General features: G+C 41.8%; 1 protein-coding gene and 1 long non-coding RNA gene across 11 annotated transcripts in view; one reads left to right on the top strand and one right to left on the bottom strand.

Moving 5' to 3' along the window:
- The first annotated feature begins 7,080 nt into the window (after positions 1 to 7,080).
- On the top strand, positions 7,081 to 16,872 carry LOC105740787. Its single transcript, XR_001116876.2, has 3 exons — positions 7,081 to 7,203; positions 10,841 to 10,941; positions 16,483 to 16,872. It is a non-coding gene; the product is annotated as an uncharacterized LOC105740787 (long non-coding RNA).
- Positions 10,772 to 18,528, bottom strand: part of LOC100601581 (putative RNA-binding protein Luc7-like 2) — a 66,461-nt gene continuing 58,704 nt past the window's right edge. For all 10 annotated transcript variants that reach the window (XM_003261409.4, XM_003261408.4, XM_030825830.1 and 7 more), the window contains 2 exons: positions 16,449 to 16,640; positions 10,772 to 12,059 (listed from right to left, as the gene is read on the bottom strand). In XM_003261409.4, the coding sequence (XP_003261457.1) occupies positions 11,882 to 12,059; positions 16,449 to 16,640 (370 nt within the window). In that variant the 3' untranslated portion in view covers positions 10,772 to 11,881. The remainder of the gene's footprint in view (positions 12,060 to 16,448; positions 16,641 to 18,528) is intronic.

Genomic DNA, 18,528 nt, shown 5'->3' with positions numbered 1-18,528 from the left:
CCCCTCGGCCTCCCAAAGTGCGGGGATTACAGGCGTGAGCCACTGTGCCCAGCCGAAATTGGTGAATTTTACTGTGGGAAAATTAAATCTCCATAAAGTTTTTTTAAAAAAGGTAGCCATTATCATTTTTAGGCATCTCTTATAGGTTTTGTCTTTGAATAAACATAATAAAAATAAAGTAGTAGGTCCTGGGATTAATCTAAACTACATTCGACTCCCCCAGGCCCTATTATGATACTTTGAATACCTTTTTGACTTTTTAAAGCCTCAGCAATCTCATCTGTAAGTCTGGAGATGATAACTTCTAGCTTATAGATTTATTGTTATGAAGGATGAAGAGATGATGTGGATAACTCCTCAGCACTGGGGTTATCTAGTCTGACTTTGGTAAATGTATTATTATTGCTGCCCAAGGGCACACAGCTTCTAAGTGGCAGATTCAGGGCTCAAACCGAAGACTGTTTCCAAACCCCAGCTCCCGGCCGCCCGCGCCGCACCGCCTCACTAGCGCCCTCTTGCGCTAGTTCTATGCTCCCAAGCACACTTCGGATTCTTTGACTTCCCCTGTAAGAACACAGCGTGCTGATCAACAAACCAGAGCATCTGCTTCTATTTATAACTCTAAGTAGAAAATTGACATTCAGCTTTTATAAATACTTTTAAAAAACAGGAACAGGCTGCAAGTCTTTTGATTTGGAAACTCTGAATAGCAAGGAGAGGGCTCAGGCCACAAGGAATCCATACGGCTTAGGGAGGGGAGGGCAGGCTCTGGCCCCAGCAACTCATCTAGATGACTGCCGTGTAAAGGGGTTTGGCTGTTGATGCTCCCAGCCAAGGAGGGAAGGTAGGTGGCCAGTGCCTCCAGCTGTAAGCGGAAGCCCAGGTGTCACTGGTTGGGAGTAAGAGAAGGAGAAGGAGAACAAACCATGATGATAAGTTGGTTCTGAATTATGACCAGGCAAAGGGTGGGAGAACTGTGGCCACATTTGAGCTCTGATAAGAGCAAAACTGGAATCTAAATATTTAGATACGGAGCCCTAAAGGATGTACTTGACAAGCAATAAAAATCTTAGAAACACTTCAGTAATTCTCATGGCTTGCTTCTTATTCCAACTGCAAATTAACCTGGCAGTCTGAGAACATATTCTATTTTAACTTCCAAGCTCCTCACAGCAAACATCCTGTGTCTGGGACATCAGAAGCCTTTCAGCTCCTCCCAGCCTCAGGGCCAAGTACCACAGGCTCAGGGCTCCCCAGGGCCAGGTGCCAGCTGGAATCACCTGTGAGGTTAAAAAATGCAGGTGATGCTGGGCGTGGTGGCTCACACCGAAGTGCTCCCAGCACTTTGGGAGGCCGAGGCAGGGGATCACCTGAGGTCAGGAGTTCGAGACCAGCCTGGCCAACATGGTTGAAACCCTGTCTCTACTAAAAATACAAAAATTAGCCTGGTGTAGTGGCAGGCACCTGTAATCCCAGCTACTTAGGAGGCTGAGGCAGGAGAATCGCTTGAACCCGGGAGGTGGAGGTTGCGGTGAGCCAAGAATGCGCCACTGCACTCCAGCCTGGGCGACAGAGCAAGACTCCATCTCAAAAAAAAAAAAAAAAAAAAAAAAAACACAGGCCAGGTGTGGTGGCTCACGCCTGTAACCCCAGCACTTTGGGAGGCCAAGGCAGGCTGATCACTCAAGGTCGGGAGTTCAAGACCAGCCTGACCAACATGGAGAAACCCCGTCTCTACTTAAAAATACAAAATTAGCCGGGTGTGGTGGCACATGCCTGTAATGCCAGCTACTCAGGAGACTGAGGCAGCAGAATCGCTTGAACTCGGGAGGTGGAGGTTGTGGTGAGCCGAGATTGCGCCATTGCACTCCAGCCTGTGCAACAAGAGTGAAACTACATCTCCAAAAAACAAAACAAAACAAAACAAAAACCCGCAGGTACTCAGACTCCTCCCAGGTGCAGGATTCAATCTGAGTAAGCCGAGGTAGTGGTCCGAGTGATCCCGGGGCCTAGAAATCTGGAACATTTTTGCTTTACTTGGTGAGGATGCAGACTGAGTGAAAGTCTGGTCTGCTATTCAAGAAAGCTACTATTGTCCCAAGTTGGCAAGCCAAGAAACAGCAGTATAAACATTATTTAGAACTATGAAAACAAATACAAGAGGGAAATGCAGAAAGCACCTAAAGTGGTTCTAACCAGTGGTGTCCAAAGTCAGAATAGTGATTATCTTGAGAAGTGGGGACTATTAGCTTGGAGCCTCAGGGAACTTTCTAGGGTGTTGGAAATGGTCCGTATCTTGATCTGAATGGGAGTTGGGTGTTGGCCCTCCCGATCCATGGATTCTGCGTTGGTGATTTCAACCAACCTTGGGTTTAAAATATTTGGGAAAAAATCATTAAAAAAATACAAATAATATACAAACAATGTAACAACTGTTTACGTAGCATTTACATTATATCAGGTGTTATAAGTAATGTAGAGGTGACAAAGTATACAGAGGATATGTATAGGTTATGTGCAAATACCACACCATTTTGTATGAGACACTTGTGCACCCTCAGATTTAGCACTTGAACCCAGGAAGCAGAGGCGGAGGCTGCACTGAACCGAGATCGTGCCACTGCACTCAGACCTGAGAAACAGTTAGATTCCGTCTCAAAAAAAAAAAAAATTGGGAGGGTCCTGCAATCAATCCCCCACAGATACCGAGGAATGACTGTACATATATAAAAACCCATCAAGCTGTACTCTCAAGATTGTGTATTTCGCCTACATATAATTTAAACTTTGTAAATGTCTCCCTCCAAAGAGGAATCAGTTTACAGCGAGACTAAGCTGCAGACAGACTTTTTTTTTCTTTTTCTTTTTTCAAAGACAGAGTCCCTCTCTGTCGACTGGGCTGGAGCGCAGCGGTGGGATCACAGCTCACTGCAGTCTCAACTCCTGGGCACCAGTGATCCTCCCGCCTCAGCCTCCCAAGTAGCTGGGAGTACGGGCACAGGCCACTGTGCTGGCTAGATTTTAAATATTTTGTAGAGACAGGATCTCCCTTTGTTGCCTGTGTTGGGCTTGAACTCCTGGGCTCAAGCAATCCTCCTGCCTTAGCCTCTCAAAGTGCTGGGATTACAAGCGTGAGGCACCATGCCTGGTCAGGACTGATTTTTTTTTTAAAAACATACATTAACAAACTTAAAACCATCTCCACCTTTTTTAAAAACACCATATTCATGTATCCTTTGATAAAAATAGAAATTAGATGTTTTAAAAGGTCCACAAGAGTCTGGTGTACAGCCTGGGTTGAGAAGTTCTGACTTCAGAAATGCTTCCTGCGACTGCTTTTTAAAAATAGCTTCTAACCCTTTCTTTCACCAAGGTAAATTCTCATGAGTTTCAACCTCTACTTTAGAGCATATCTTTTGCCTTCCATAAGCAGAAGTTTGAAGAGAAGAGCTACGCAGTAGGTTGGTCTGCATGGAATTCCTCTACTTCTTCTAGTCTCTTCCCACCAGGCACTGCCAGCTGCTATTGTTTGAAACTGACACTCAACATTACCACCAGCCCCAGCTTCATGTAGTGGAGCTTTTGAGGCCGGGCTCTGACTCAGGCTGGCCTAGCGGATCGCAGGCCACAGAAGAGCAGCTCTGGATATTTGGTTTTTCAGTAGGTCAGGCATGGGATGGGGGTCCCCAAACAAGGTCTTTCCTGGTTTTCCTGGTAATTCTGATGCTAGTTGGTGGTCCAGAAGCCACATTTTGAGCTACCCTGCCTAAAAGAGTCCATACTGCCAACAGGAAAAAAAAAAAGTGTATATATTTTCAATCAGATTTACTGAGGCATAATGAAGAAAGTATACCCATTTTAAGACTACCTTTTGACAAATGTATGCACCCATGTAACTACTGCCAATCAAAATATGGAAGATTTCCAACACGCTAGAAAGTTCCCTCTCTGCCATCAATCCTTGGTCCTCCCTGAGCTCCGGCCCCAGACAAACCTGCTTTCTGTCCCTAGAAACCAGTTTTGCCTGTTCTAGGATTTCACATAAAGAGAATTGATTGTACAGTATGTGTACTCTTTTGTGTCTCGTTCCTTTAGCTCAGCTTTTGATTAGCTCAGCATGTTTTAAAGGTATTCATGTTGCTGCTTTTGTCAGTAATCCCTTCCTTTGTAGAGATTTATCACAATTTATCCTTTTTTTTTTTTTTTTTTTTTCCCTGAGACAGGGTCTCACTCTGTCACCCAGGCTGAAGTGCAATGGCGCAATCTCGGCCCACTGCTGCAACCTCCACCCCACTAGGTTCAAGCAATTCTTCTGCCTCAGCCTCCCAACTAGCTGGGATTACAGGCACCTGCCACCATGCCTACCTAATTTTTGTATTTTTAGTAGAGACAGGGTTTCACCACGTTGGCCAGGCTGGTTTCAAACTCCTGACCTCAAGTGATCCGCTTGCCTTGGCCTCCCAAAGTGCTGGGATTAGAGGGGTGAGCCACCACACCTTGCCTGTTTATCTGCTTTCTAATTGATGGATATTTCCGCTCTTATGAATACAGCTGCTATGAATGTTCAAATGCAAGTGTTTGACTGGACATAAGTCTTCACTTCCCTTGGGTACCTAGGAGGATTGCTGGGTCATATGGTAAGGATATACTTATTTGTAAGAAGCTGCCTGTTTTCCAAAATAGCTGTACCATGTTACAACACCACTAGCAAATAGGAGTTCTGGTTGCTCTACATCTTCATTCATACTTAGGTGCTGTCAGTCTTTTTACTTTTGATCATTCTAGTGGATGTGTAATGGGATCTCATAGTTTTAACTTTTTTTTTTTTTTTTTTTTTGAGACGGAGTTTCGCTCTTGTTGCCCAGGCTGGAGTGCAATGGCTCAATCTCAGCTCACTGCAACCTCTGCCTCCCGGGTTCAAGTGATTCTCCTGTCTCAGCCTCCCACGTACCTGGGATTACAGGCATGCGCCACCACGCCTGGCTAATTTTGTATTTTTAGTAGAGATGGGGTTTCTCCATGTTGGTCAGGCCGGTCTCAAACTCCCGACCTCCGGTGATCTGCCTGCCTCAGCTTCCCAAAGTGCTGGGATTACAGGCATTAGCCATCGCGCCCAGCAGTTTTAACTTTCATTTTGTAATGAAGGATGATGGTGATTCTCCTTTTATGTGCTTATCGGCCATCTGAATATTTTGTGATTCTGATTCAGAATGTTTAGAGATCATATTTTGTGGAACCCTGCCTTAAAAACACCCATATATATGGCCTCCAGAAAAGAACGACTTAAAGTGATGATTTATTTACTTATTTTTTGAGACAGGGTCTTGCTCTGTCACCCAGGCTGGAGTACAGTGGCAAAATCTTGGCCCACTGCAACCTCCACTTCCAGGATTAAAGCAATTCTCATGCCTCAGCCTCCTGAGTAGTTGCAACTACAGGTGCGCACCACCACGCCTGGCTAATTTTTGTACTTTTAGTAGAAATGGGGTTTCATCATGTTGGCCAGGCTGGTCTTGAACTCCTGAACTCATGTGATCCACCCACCTCGGCCTGGGATTACAGGCGTGAGCCATCACGCCTGGTCTAAAGTGATTATTTAAATGGAAAATCTAAGAGTTCCTCCCCCCAACTTTGTGAAAAAAAAGTTGAAAAACCAGTGATCTACTTAGATCTAACAGTGAACAATTTGTTACACCTGCTCTTTATGTGTTTATCAAATTGTTGAACTATTTAAAAGTAAGCTGCAGACATCCAGATGCTTCATCCTTAAATACTTTTAGCACTTATCTCCTAAGAATATTCTTCTATGTAATGGCAATTCCACCATTATACCTAATAAAATTAACAATAAATTCATATTCAATCCATATCCTAATTTCTCCAGTTATTCCAGCCTTTTAAACAAAGATCCAATCACAGTTCAAGCCCTTTTACTGATTATCATCTCTTCAGTCTCCTTTGTATTTCATTACCTAGTATATTGTCGTATTGATTTCAAGTAATTTGTATCAAACTTTCCGAACAAAAATTTCAAGAAATCAAAAAATGTAACTGGCCAGGCAGGGTAGCTCATGCCTATACTCCCAGCACTTTGGGAAGCCAAGGTAGGAGGATCACTTGAGCTCAGTGGTTTGAGACCAGCCTGGGAAACATGGTGTGATCCCATCTCTGCAAAAAAAAATTTAAAAATTTAAAAAACAAAATTAGCTGAGTGGGAGAGTGGTGGGTAGGGGTGGGGCTATTCAGGAGGCTGAGGCAGGAGGATTACTTGAGCCCAGGAGGTCGAAACTATAGTAAGCCATGTGCACCACTGCACCCCAGCCTGGGCAACATGGTGAGACCCTGTCTGAAAACAAAAAACAAAAAATGGTAACTCCTATATACCATGTTATTTGGATAACTATGGGTTTTTTATCTGTTACAATCAGCTTGAGAGATACTATGAGACTAGAATAAAAGGTGCTGGAAATGGGAGAGTACTTGCAGTTATCATCCTGCTTCATTCATTTCAGTCTTTTTTGTAATGGACATTTCTGTTGCTTCCTTCTTGCCACTCCCACCTGAGACCTACCTGTCACAATACTTTATGCCAGGAAGAGCCTTTCACTTAGAATCAAAAAGGTGTCGGCTGACTCTGTCCTATTAGTCACTCAGCATGGCTCAGCTTCCTACTCTGAAAAACGGGCATGATGGTGATAGAATATGGTCCCTTCGAGTAACCACAGGATTACTATACGAATCAAATGAGATCGTGTGGGTTAACGTATGTTGGAAACGATGAGGCACTTCATTCATTCATTCCACATTCATTGAGCATCGTCTGTGTAGATCTCTGTGCCAGGGACAGAGATGTGAGAAAAAGGTTGCGAGGTTCTGGGAAAAGTTGCCTTGCTCTTAGGAGACACAAGATGAAATGGTTTCTCTTCATATGGATATAGGGATCAGGTGCTAGTCCAAGATATGGAGCTGGCATGCAACTCAATCACATGAGCTGCTAAGGTCCCTTCAGAGTTTAAGCCCATTTGAGTGTATTTTCTTTTACAGGTAGCCAACAGCATCCAGAGACAGGTGTGAACAGCATTTGGGACTTGAATCAGTCTCCCAAAGGAGCATCAGAGCAGATTTTGATGCTGGCACCAGCCTTTGACTTCTGCTTGGCTGACCCCATCTCTTGGATCCCTGCTTGACTGACAGCCCAATTCTGTGAGTCTCAATGCTTTGCTTCAGCCTAAACCCTCCAAAGCTGGCCATTAGCTTGCTCTGATCCCCAGATATGCCTATAGACCCCAAACCTCTAACACCCTAATGTTTCTGCTGCTACCTGGAGAACATGCCAGTGTGCTGCCTGCTGACCCTAGAGCCCCCAAGGCCCCACTCATGCATGGCCCCAGTACTACTCTGCTGGCAGACCCCTGCCTACTCTCCCCTACTCAGCCTCTGCCCAGGGAAACCCTGTTCTCTCAGCTCTCTAACCTTTCCTAACTCCCCTGAGGGAGCAAATGCTTTTTCAAATAACAGGCAGTACAAAGAAAAATACTGAGAAAGGGCAACTTCATATTGCCTTATTTATACCCCCAGAAAATTTTAATTATCAACAGTCACGATATAATAAAATCATGATGTAGGCCGGGCGCAGTGGCACACACTTGTAGTCCCAGCACTCTAGGAGGCTGAGGCAGGCAGATCGCTGGGACTCAGGAGTTGGAGATCAGCTTTGCCAACACGATGAAACCCTCTCTCTACTAAAACTAGTCAGGGATGCTGGTACACACCTATCGTCCCAGCTACTCAGGGGCCTGAGGTGAAAAGATCGCCTGAGCCCAGGATGTTGAGGATGTAGTGAGCCGAGATTGCGCCACTGCACACCAGCCTGGGCAACAGAGTGAGACCCTGTCTTAAAAACAAAACAACAACAAAAAACAACCCACAGCATTTATTTGAAAAAACTTACAGGTAGATAACCATTACCTAAAAACCATTATTGAATCAAATAGCCTCTGCTTTTTCAGATACAAAACAGACAAGAATGTGTTTCAAACTATTTAAGTCAGTATAGCATGTGGTAGTGAACTAATTCTGGAGGTTCCTGGCTGTGCTTGCTGGTCTTATGTTGGGGGCAGGCACTCAACTAGCCCAGGGCAGCAGCTAATTTACCAGTTAAGGGACATGTTGCAATGGTTTCACAACTGGGACAGCCATAACAGCTGAACATCCACATTAGGTATGTGGTTTTTTTAATATGTAATATTTACTTCGATTTTTAAAGCTAAAAAATCCATAAATGGGCTTGATGTGGTGGCTCATGTCTGTAATCTCAGCACCTTGGGAGGCTGAGGTGGGAGAATTGCTTGAGCCCAGGAGTTGGAGACCAGCCTGGCCAATAAAGCAAGACTCCATCTCTACAATTTTTAGTTTTTTTTGAGATGGGAGTTTTATTCTTGTCGCCCAGGCTGGAGTGCAGTGGCACCATCTCGACTCACTGCAACCTCTGCCTCCAGGGTTCAAGTGATTCTCCTGCCTCAGTCTCCGGAGTAGCTGGAATTACAGGCATGTGCCACCATGCCTGGTAATTTTGTTTTGTTTTTTGAGATGAAGTCTCACTCTGTTGCCCAGGCTGGAGTGCAATCTCGGCTCACTGCAGCCTCTGCCTCCCGGGTTCAAACGATTCTCGTGCCTTAAGCCTCCCGAATAGCTGAGACTACAGGTGTGTGCTACCACACCCGGCTAATTTTTGTGTGTGTGGTTTTTGTTTTGTTGTTTTGTTTTGTTTTTAGTACAGATGGGGTTTCACCATGTTGGCCAGGCTGGTCTTGAACTCCTGACCTCAAGTGATCCGCCTGCCTCGGCCTCTCAAAATGCTGAGATTATAGGCATGAGTCACCATACCCAGCCTCTACGAATTTTTTTTTTTAATTAGCTGGGCATGGTGGTATGTGCCTATAATCCCAGCTCCTTGGGAGGGTGAAGTGGGAAGATCACTTGTGCCCAGGACATTGAGGTTGCAGTGAGCTAAGATCATGCCACTGTGCTCTAGCTTGGTGACACAGCAAGACCTTACATTAAAAAACAAAAACAAAAAAAAACCTATGAACATTTAAAAATTATAACCAGCATTTATTTGGAAAAGCTTAAATGATGTACACAATCATTACCTGAAAACCATTTTGAAAGAATTTACAACATCAAATGGCAAAAGTGTGGAAATTGTAATGCATACTCAGCGATGGCTCAAAAGGCCAATGTTGAAAGCTATCACTAAAAATAGATGCTTAAAATGTAACATGGAGGGGAAAGAGGGAACTTGGAAAAGATAAAGGTATATTGGTTTTAGGTCTAATAATCACAGGTAAGAAAGTCTTTATTTAAAAAACAAGCCTGGCAGGGGTAGGGCGGGGAGGGTTGCTCATGCCTTATACTCCCAGCACTTTGGGAGGCCGAGGCAGGCATATCACCTGAGGCCAGGAGTTCAAGACCAGCCTGGGCAACATGACGAAACCCCGTCTCTACTAAAAATACAAAAATTAGCCGGGCGTGGTGGTGCACGTCTGTAATCCCAGCTACTCGGGAGGCTGAGGCAGGAGAATTGCTTGAACCCAGGAGGCGGAAGTCGCAGTGAGCTGAGATTGCACCACTGCACTCCAGCCTGGGCAACAAGAGTGAAACTCCGTCTCAAAAAAAATAAAAATAAAAAACACACCTATTTAAGGAGGCTCTTTTCCTCAGTTTTAGTTGGTGTTGATAAGCTCAGCAAAGGAGCTTTAGGATAGTACTTGATGACAGTAAAATGAAGGAAACCTTACTGAAGGTAAAAACTTAGCAAAACACTCCCCAGAGGGACAAAAGTTTTTTGCAAATACAATATATTTAGTTATGTTTTCTACCAGTCACCAACACAGAAAGACCAAAAATTGCGTATGAGAAAGTGATATTAAGATTTGAGGTTTTATTCTAATTCAGTGGCATCAATCATGTAAAGAACCATGCGGTTGAAGTGGTCCACCGTGGCACGCAGCCCCACAGTGACGGTGCGCTTCATGCCCTGTTCGTGTTGGGGCAGCCTATACCATCTAGAAACCACAACTGCAGTAACCACTGATATACAGACCTGTGTTACTTCTACAAGTGTTCCATTCCAACTGTACACATGCTTTAGAGTTCAAAATCTAAGTCCAGATACACTATTATAATGGGCCAGGTCCAGGCATTCTTCCTCACAGCAACCAGCTAGTGCTTTTGATCTTACTCCAAACCCCAATGTACGAAATCTGAAGTGCTTGTAAGGATTTAGAACAGCACAGACTACCAGGAACAAAGGAGACACAAAACATTTCTCAGCAACCAAAAATAAAAGAAGGGAAACGGGCTACTGAGGCAGATGGATCTCTCAGATTAAATGCCATATAAATTGCATGTGTGGAACCAAATACAGCAGAAAACCCTCAGTTAATGAGGCATAGCTTGGTAAATTGGGAGCTTGATGAGGGTTTTTTAACGTCATCTGGTATCACTTAGAATGGCCTTGGTTTCCCATTCTCTCACCACCTTCACAGAGGCCCACATGCCTCTGACATCAAATCTGTCAAACTTGGGGATGAAGGACATTAACAGTTCTTGAAAGGTGACCTTAGTGATACCCACAGATACTAATTTCATTACTTAAGGAATTCGTGTTCCTCAGAATTTCCAGAATCACAAGTGATACCTGCCAATTACAGTTTAAGTTACTAGTGAATATACAACTCTTCAATGCAGAAACTTAAGTCTCATTATGTTGGTTACATATACTGTTTTTATTTGGGTTTGTTGAATGAGAATAACAACACCCCAGTTTCTTCTCCAGGTCGAGCCCTTCTCTATAATGGTCATTACAAACAACCCTGAAGTGGCTGGAATATAGTCAGCAAGGGGCCCACATGAACAGCTCATCTGGAATCTTTGCAAGTACATATTTATGTCCTTTGGTGCCTTGCACAGTAAGGCACTGTTAATGACGTAACAGAACAGAGGAAATGCCCACAGCAAATAGTTCTAGTGACAATTTACTAGACAAGTTACAGTTTAATAATGGTGGTGGTGATTGTTTCTTTCATTTTATTATTATTTTTTTACAATAAGGGTGTAGCCTTTATACTCCACACACACAAAATAAAACAAGTGCTTATTACGAAGAGTCCCTGCCCCCACCCCCCTAGAACATCCTGAACATAGCAATTCAACAGAACAGAAAAATCAAGACAAGTTTGATTTCAAAATTTCAACAGAAAAGCAAAAGTATGTAATGCAACAGCTGTTCAACTTCCAACTCTAAATAGGCACCATTAAACAAAAAACCCCAGTATTTTAAATTTCTCCAGCACACATTCCAGGATCAATGCTCTGAACTGTAATCAGCTAGTAATTCATAACGGGGTACAGCCTTAGAATGGAAGCTATATTGCTTCCCTGCCCCCTTTCTCTTACAATTGGAGAGTGTAGGTATTAAGGGATACAAAGTCAGAGGAAGAATTAAAAAGAAAAATGCCCAAAGCTGCAGCTGTTTGGACTGGGAAGACAGCATTTTACAAACGTTCAAAAAATCCCAAGGCAAGTAACACAGTTTGTTCACTATCACTCTTAACTTGAAAGAATAAAGAGATCAGCATCTTATTATATAAAACTGTACTTTCAGAACTGTATTACAGGTTCACCAGAAACTATGGATGTAGTTTTAGGCATCATCAAGGAAAACAGGTTCAGTTCAGATCAAGTTAAGATACTGTACATCTAGCCTAGCTGGATCTGGTGTCTGGATCTGCTCACTGTCACCCTGAACAGCTGTGAACTAAACAATAGTACGTAACTCCATAGGAAGCTTAAGGATTGAAGAAATGTACACAGCTAGTTAGATCTCCCCTGCTTCGCGCTCTTCAGAGCTCCTCCTGTCTTCTGATCTGCCATTAGCACTTTCATAGGACCTCTTCTTATCTTTCCGATCTCTGTCACGAGGTGATCTGTCTCTTGAACTCCTGTCTCTGTCACATGATGCTAAGTCTTGGTCTCTGAATCTTTCTTTTGAGGATCTGAAAGATATTAATTTGAGGAGCAAAATATGTTGGGAAACCCAAAAACCCAAATTAAAGAATAGGATAAATATTAAGCTCTTGATAGCTGAAGATATATAGAAGAATATACCCATGACAGAGGAGTCAGTTTTCTGACAAATTACAGAGCACTACCATAGTTGATAAGGGCATTAAAACAAGAAGATGGGTGAAAAACAGCTGAGGGGCAGAAGGCTAAAATAATTTCTTACAGGCTACTCTCATTATCTCAGAGACAACACAGAGTTTCTCCAATTCATAAAAGGTATTTTAATATAAATAATACATAGATAATAGCTTTAAAAAGTGAAAGAAATGTATTTATTATCTAAATTTTAAATGGCTTAGAATAGGGGCCAGATGGTGACTATCTGGGGTGCTGCAGGTCCATGCAATCTTTGTGGCAGTTCTTTTCTTTTTAGAATGTAAAAACCATCCATAGCTTGCTGGTTGTACAGGCTACTGGCCAGATTTGGCCTATCGGCAACAGTTTGCCAACACCTGACTTAGATAAAGAGAACTACTCAATTATTAATATGAATTTAAATAACCACTTTTAAAAATCTACTCATACTGAGTTAGCTTATTCAACCAACAAGGGGAAATAAAAAAAGACAAAGATGCTCACGCTAATAAATCTTGATTAGCCAAAGCTGTTTACTACCTTCTCCATTCCCATACCCAACTTCAATAAGAAAGGTAAATAATAAACCAATCAGAAGGAAAACCAAACATATTATGGAATCAGAATAAACATGGAATCTTCTATACTTCCAACATCTAAAATTGAACAAATTACATTTATTTGGTTCTTTACAGGTGACACAGTACTTTTACATAATTATCTCACTCAACCCATATTCAAAATTAGGATCTGAGGCACTACCAAGAACCCGAATAATACTTTCAGGAAAATAAAAAATATGACTGTTCAGTTTTAGAAATATAGTTAAGGAGGGTTAAACAAAAAGTGGTTCCAAAATGTCAACTTTGAACATTCTACTTAATGTTTTAATAAACTTAAAATGATATAAAAAGACTGGGCACAGTGACTCACACCTGTAATCCCAGCATTTTGGGAAGCCAAGGCGGGCAGATCACTTGAGGTCAGGACAACACCAGCCTAGCCAACATAGTGAAACCCCGTCTCTACTTAAAATACAAAAAATTAGCTGGGCATGGTGGTGCGCACCTATAGTCCCAGCTACTCGGGAGGCTGAGGCAGGAGAATCACTTGAACCTGGGAAGCGGAGGCTGCAGTGAGCCCAGGTCGCATCACTGCACTCCAGCCTGGGTGACAGAGCAAGACTCCATCTCAAAAAAAAAAAAAAAAAAAAAAAACATAGTGCCAAGTCTAGTGATTCCACGTCTACACTAGTCCTATCCATAGCCTTTGTTGGAATAAAATATGAAAAGAGATGGTAAAAATGACACTAGTGTCTAAAAAGACACTAGATGCTAAACAGTCCCAGTGATCAGTAATAAAACTAAAAAAATAGTATCAACTACTATGTCCCACACATAAGTGGTTTCCATATACTATTTTACTCAAACTACCAATCATCTTAACAAAGCAGGTATTCTTACTATCTCCACTTAGTAGATGAGGAAAGACAGGTGAGATGATTAAATTAGTTAGCCAAGGTGGGAGGTGGTGGCTCATGCCTGTAATCCCAGCATTTTGGGAGGCCAAGTCAGGGTGGATCACCTGAGGAGTTCGAGACCAGCCTGGCCAACATGGCGAAACCCTTTCTCTACTAAAAATACAAATATAACCAGGTGTGGTGGCCTGGGCCTGTAATCCCAGCTACTTGGGAGGCCGAGGCAGGAGAATCGCTTGAACCTGCAAGGCGGAGGTTGCAATGAGCCGAGATCGTGCCACTGTCCTCCAGCCTGGGCGATACAGCGAGACTCTCGTCTCAAAAAAAAAAAATAAATTACTTAGCCTAAACCAATGAACCCAAGTAATCTGACTTTGGAGTGTGCACTAAACATGTTTCAACAGAGCAAGAAGAAAGATGCAAATGGTCCTCATTTACGCAGGGTACTATTGCCAGGAAGAGGTCACAAAGACAATCTATATCAGAGACAAGTATTTCACAGTAGGGAAAGGAGAACAGCAAAACATAAAAGGCTTTCAATAAGAACTTTTTACCTTGAAAAATTAAACCCAAATCTGTAGCAATAACTTGATGTCGTATGAAATACCAAGTAGGTTTTAACAGCAATTATCTGATAATTTTTAGTAAAAACAAAGAATGATGCTTTAAAAGAGAATAATTTGAATTCACAGATGAGAAAGTGCTCGAGAAAAGCAAAACTTTTAATAGTTTTACAAAAATAATCCTCTTTATGAACATGCTGACATCTTAGATATGATCATGTATCATGTATGGTGGAAAAAACTCCTATACAACTTCATAAACGCAGGAAGCATCAGGGAGTAAAATAACACAATCTCAGATGAGGGGACTTCACGCCCATCCTTCCCATACCCACCACCAATAAAGACATTTAGGAGTTCAGCAACAACAACAACAGTTGGGCAGATTGATACAAGAAAATGTCTAAACCTTCCATCACCTAGCAGGATAATTCTGAAAATTCATTGTGCAGATAAGACAGGTAACTTTTAAAAAATGCTTATTTCTGAACACTGCACTGAGGGTAGACCCCCAAAATCAGTTGCAAGAGTGTGAGGTAAGAGGCCTACAAATCACTCTGTCCTTTACAAACTCCCTGCTCATTCTCTGCATTTGCCTAGGATAGTCACTCTATATGGAAGATCTTTTCGCTAGCTGATTCTACCTGTTCAAATTTTACCGACTACCTGAAGCCATTTTTGATTACTGTTATTTGTCTCATCTAAACTCTCGGATCATTTATTCTATGATATGCAGTTTCGCACTTTATAACGTGGTAGTCTTATGCCAGTCTAATTGTTGTCAAATATGTTGATCCTGTGTTCTAACTCGCATAGGAAACTTTTTTTTTTCTTTGAGGGACAGAGTCTCGCTCTGTCACCCAGGCTGGAGTGCAGTCATGCGATCTTGGCTCACTGCAACCTCCACCTTCGGGTTCAAGCAATTCTCCTTCCTCAGCCTCCTGAGTAGCTGGGATTACAGGCATGTGCCATCATGCCCAGCTAATGTTTGTATTTTAGCAGAGACGGGGTTGGCTGGCCAGGCTGGTCTTGAACTCCTGATCTCAAGTGATACGCCCATCTTGGTCTCCCAAAGTGCTGGGATTCTAAGTGTGAGCCACCGTGCCCAGCCTCATATAGGAAACTTCTTAGAGCAACTTAAAGTTGTTCAACTATGTTATACATCTTTCTTATGTTTTACTAAGTCTAGTACAGTAAAACATATGCAATTATTAAAATCACCTTAATACTAAAAAACAATGCCAGAATATAAGAAATAAAATATTGAGAGCCTATTAACAAACTCAGCTTATGAGTGATTTCAGGGAATGGAAAGTTGAGTCAAAAAAAAAAAAAAAAGTAAAGATTTTAACAGCTTTCTGTGGATTATAGATTTTATGTGGAGTAATCCACAGAGTAAGTAAGACTAGTAGGTACTAGGCACTCAAAAAATGTTTATCATACATATACTTTTGAATAGTTGTCAAGAAAAAAGCAATTTTAAACATGGCTTACATTACACAGAAATTACCTGGTTTAAGGGCCATCATGTGACCTGAGAAGTTTTGAGAGTTTGATCTATACAGACTATGAATGCTAAACTCTTCTACCACATTATAATCCTTTGTCTATTCTTAATAGATATTCAAGTCCTCAAACATACCTTACCCTATGCCTGCACCTTTTGAATGTTCTCACTAAACCAAGGGAAGTCTTGGATCTTCCTTAGTCTGCCTTGCCAAGCTGAAGGTATGTAACAATACATATCTATAGTGCAGATAAAACAAGACTATACTAGAATGTGTCTGCTCTGAAAAAGCATCCCAGCTTAAATAAGTTTAGAAAACAATAAATCAAAGCTAAACAACTCTTTTAAGGAAAGGACTTCTCAGATCCCCTAATTTGCTGATCCATACTAAGGGCATTGGTATTTAAAATTATTTACCTGTGAAGAACTTTTTTCCAAGACACACTAAGCAGAGAAAAGCAATAACCTCTGCACATATTGGTTCCAATTTCTTGCTCTGGCTCATAAGTATATTCTTTCAAAACTACCCATATAATCACAGAAAAATGTTGTACACCCACACACAAATGTGTACATATTACCAGATGCAAAAGTTTCAAACCAATAAACTGAACTCTAAACATAAGTAACATAAGTAAACATAAACAACTCTAAAACATTAAGGTAGCTCCATATCCTCTGATTGACACATCAATACCTCCTCTTGGATCGTTCTCTGCTCCTATCTCTAGAACTGTGCCGACTTCTCTGGTGGCTACGGCTGCGGCTACGGCTGCTGGAGCGGGACCTGTGGCGATGACGTTTCTCCCGAGATTTGGATCGAGTTCTCCTCTTGCGTTCACGTGACATGGAGCGAGATCGATGTCTGCGATGCTCTCTGGACCTGGATCTACCAGACAAGATTTGATTTTGTTTTTACTTTTGTAATTACTACATTTCCATTTATTAAAGCCTTTTCTTTCTTTAAAGAGAAACTTTCAGTAGTCTTAATGTCAATTATATTCCAAGTCAGCTAAATCTACACTAAATTGCTGGTGTGTTAATAACTACATACTAGAATTCAAAATAAATCAATAAGTCTCAGCCAGGAGCCATGGCTCACACCTGTAATCCCAACACTTTGGGAGTCTGAGGCAGGAGGATCGCTTGAGCTCAGGATTTCGAGACCAGCCTAGGCAACATGGCGAAACTCTGTCTCTATAAAACATACAAAAATTAGCTGGACACAGAGGCACATGCCTGTAGTCCCAGCTACTCAGGAAGCTGAGGTGGGAGGATCTCTTGAGCTAGGGAGGTCAAGGCTGCTGCAATGACCTGATGATCACACCGCTGCAGTCCAGCCTGGGCAACAGAGTGAAATTCTGTCTCAAAAACAAAAACAAGACACTGATAATTCTCAGAGATCAATCAGTAATGTATAAATTTATTATCAGAAATAGTTTTTCAAGTGAAAGCAACTTTCGAACCACTACTATATGCCAGGGGGGCTATATTATCTAGATGTGTTATGAATTTAATTGCACTTAAGTATCTTGAACATTTTTTGTATTCTCTAGAAATTAAATAAGTACCTGACAGACCTGGATAGAAGGGAAGAGAAGAGATGAGGAAGAATACGTCAGGACAAATTACTCTCTTTCTGAATTAGAAAGGTGAGATAACCATAGAAATAAGTTTTTAATGCCCACAATATGCATGCCTAGTTGCAGTGTAATCAAAACAGAGTAAGGGCCAGGGGTGGTAGCTCATGCCTTTAATCCCAGCATTTTGGGAGGCTAAGGCAGGATGATCACCCAAGCCCAGGAAGTCAAGGCTACAGGGAGCTGTGTTCACACCACTGCATTCCAGCCTGGGCAATAGAGAGCAAGACAAACACAGTAAGACAGTTCTCTATTCAAGGAGCAAAGAGTTTGGGAGAAAGAAAACTTGAGAAAATCATTTTTGAGAACTCGATTCAGATGCAAAAAAAATGTATTTCTAACGAATACACAGAAATAGAGAACGAAACACATTCTGAAAAACCAGAAGATATACGATCAAGGTGCTGGCAAAATAAAAACATTTTTTGAAAAGAAAAAAACCCACAAGGTAAGACACTTTTATAGCCTCCACCAGGTCACAAACTAACTTGTGGGGTGAGTGGTGAGGGTGGAAATGGCATGCAGAGGACATAAATGTTTGACAGAAAACAAGGGGAAACAAAGGAATGCAACTTTGTTAGAAGAGTTACTTTAAAAATGATGGAAATGTTCTCAACTGGATTATGGTGATAATTTGCTAAAAAATCACTGACTTCAGAGTAAATCATTTATATATATATTTTATACCTCAATAAAACTAAGTCACTTTAAGAATGTGAGGTTTGCTCATAATTTGATACAGCAAGTTCAAAATCATATTATACATATGAGATAGTTTACAAATACAGTTTATCTTCAACTGATTGTTATGAACGATGCTTAAAGGCATTCAGCTTATATCATTATAGTCAAAGAAAGGTACATGACATGGACGTAGCTTTAAGCCACACTTAAAAAGCATATTTCTGGCTGGGCACAGTAGCTTGTGTCTGTAATCCCAGCACTTTGGGAGGCCACAACGGGAGGACTGCTTAATCCTTAAACGGGAGGAGTTCAAGACCAGCCTGGGCAACATAGGGAAACCCCATATCTACAATAAATTTTTAAAAATTAGCTCGACATGGTGGCACAAGCCTGTAGTCCCAGCTACTCAGGACACAGTGAGACCCTGTCTCAAAAAAAAAAAAAAAAAAAAAA

Source organism: Nomascus leucogenys, chromosome 13 (genome assembly GCF_006542625.1).
Source record: "Nomascus leucogenys isolate Asia chromosome 13, Asia_NLE_v1, whole genome shotgun sequence".
NCBI classification, from domain to species: domain Eukaryota; kingdom Metazoa; phylum Chordata; class Mammalia; order Primates; family Hylobatidae; genus Nomascus; species Nomascus leucogenys.
This window is presented reverse-complemented; position numbering and strand designations above follow the sequence as displayed.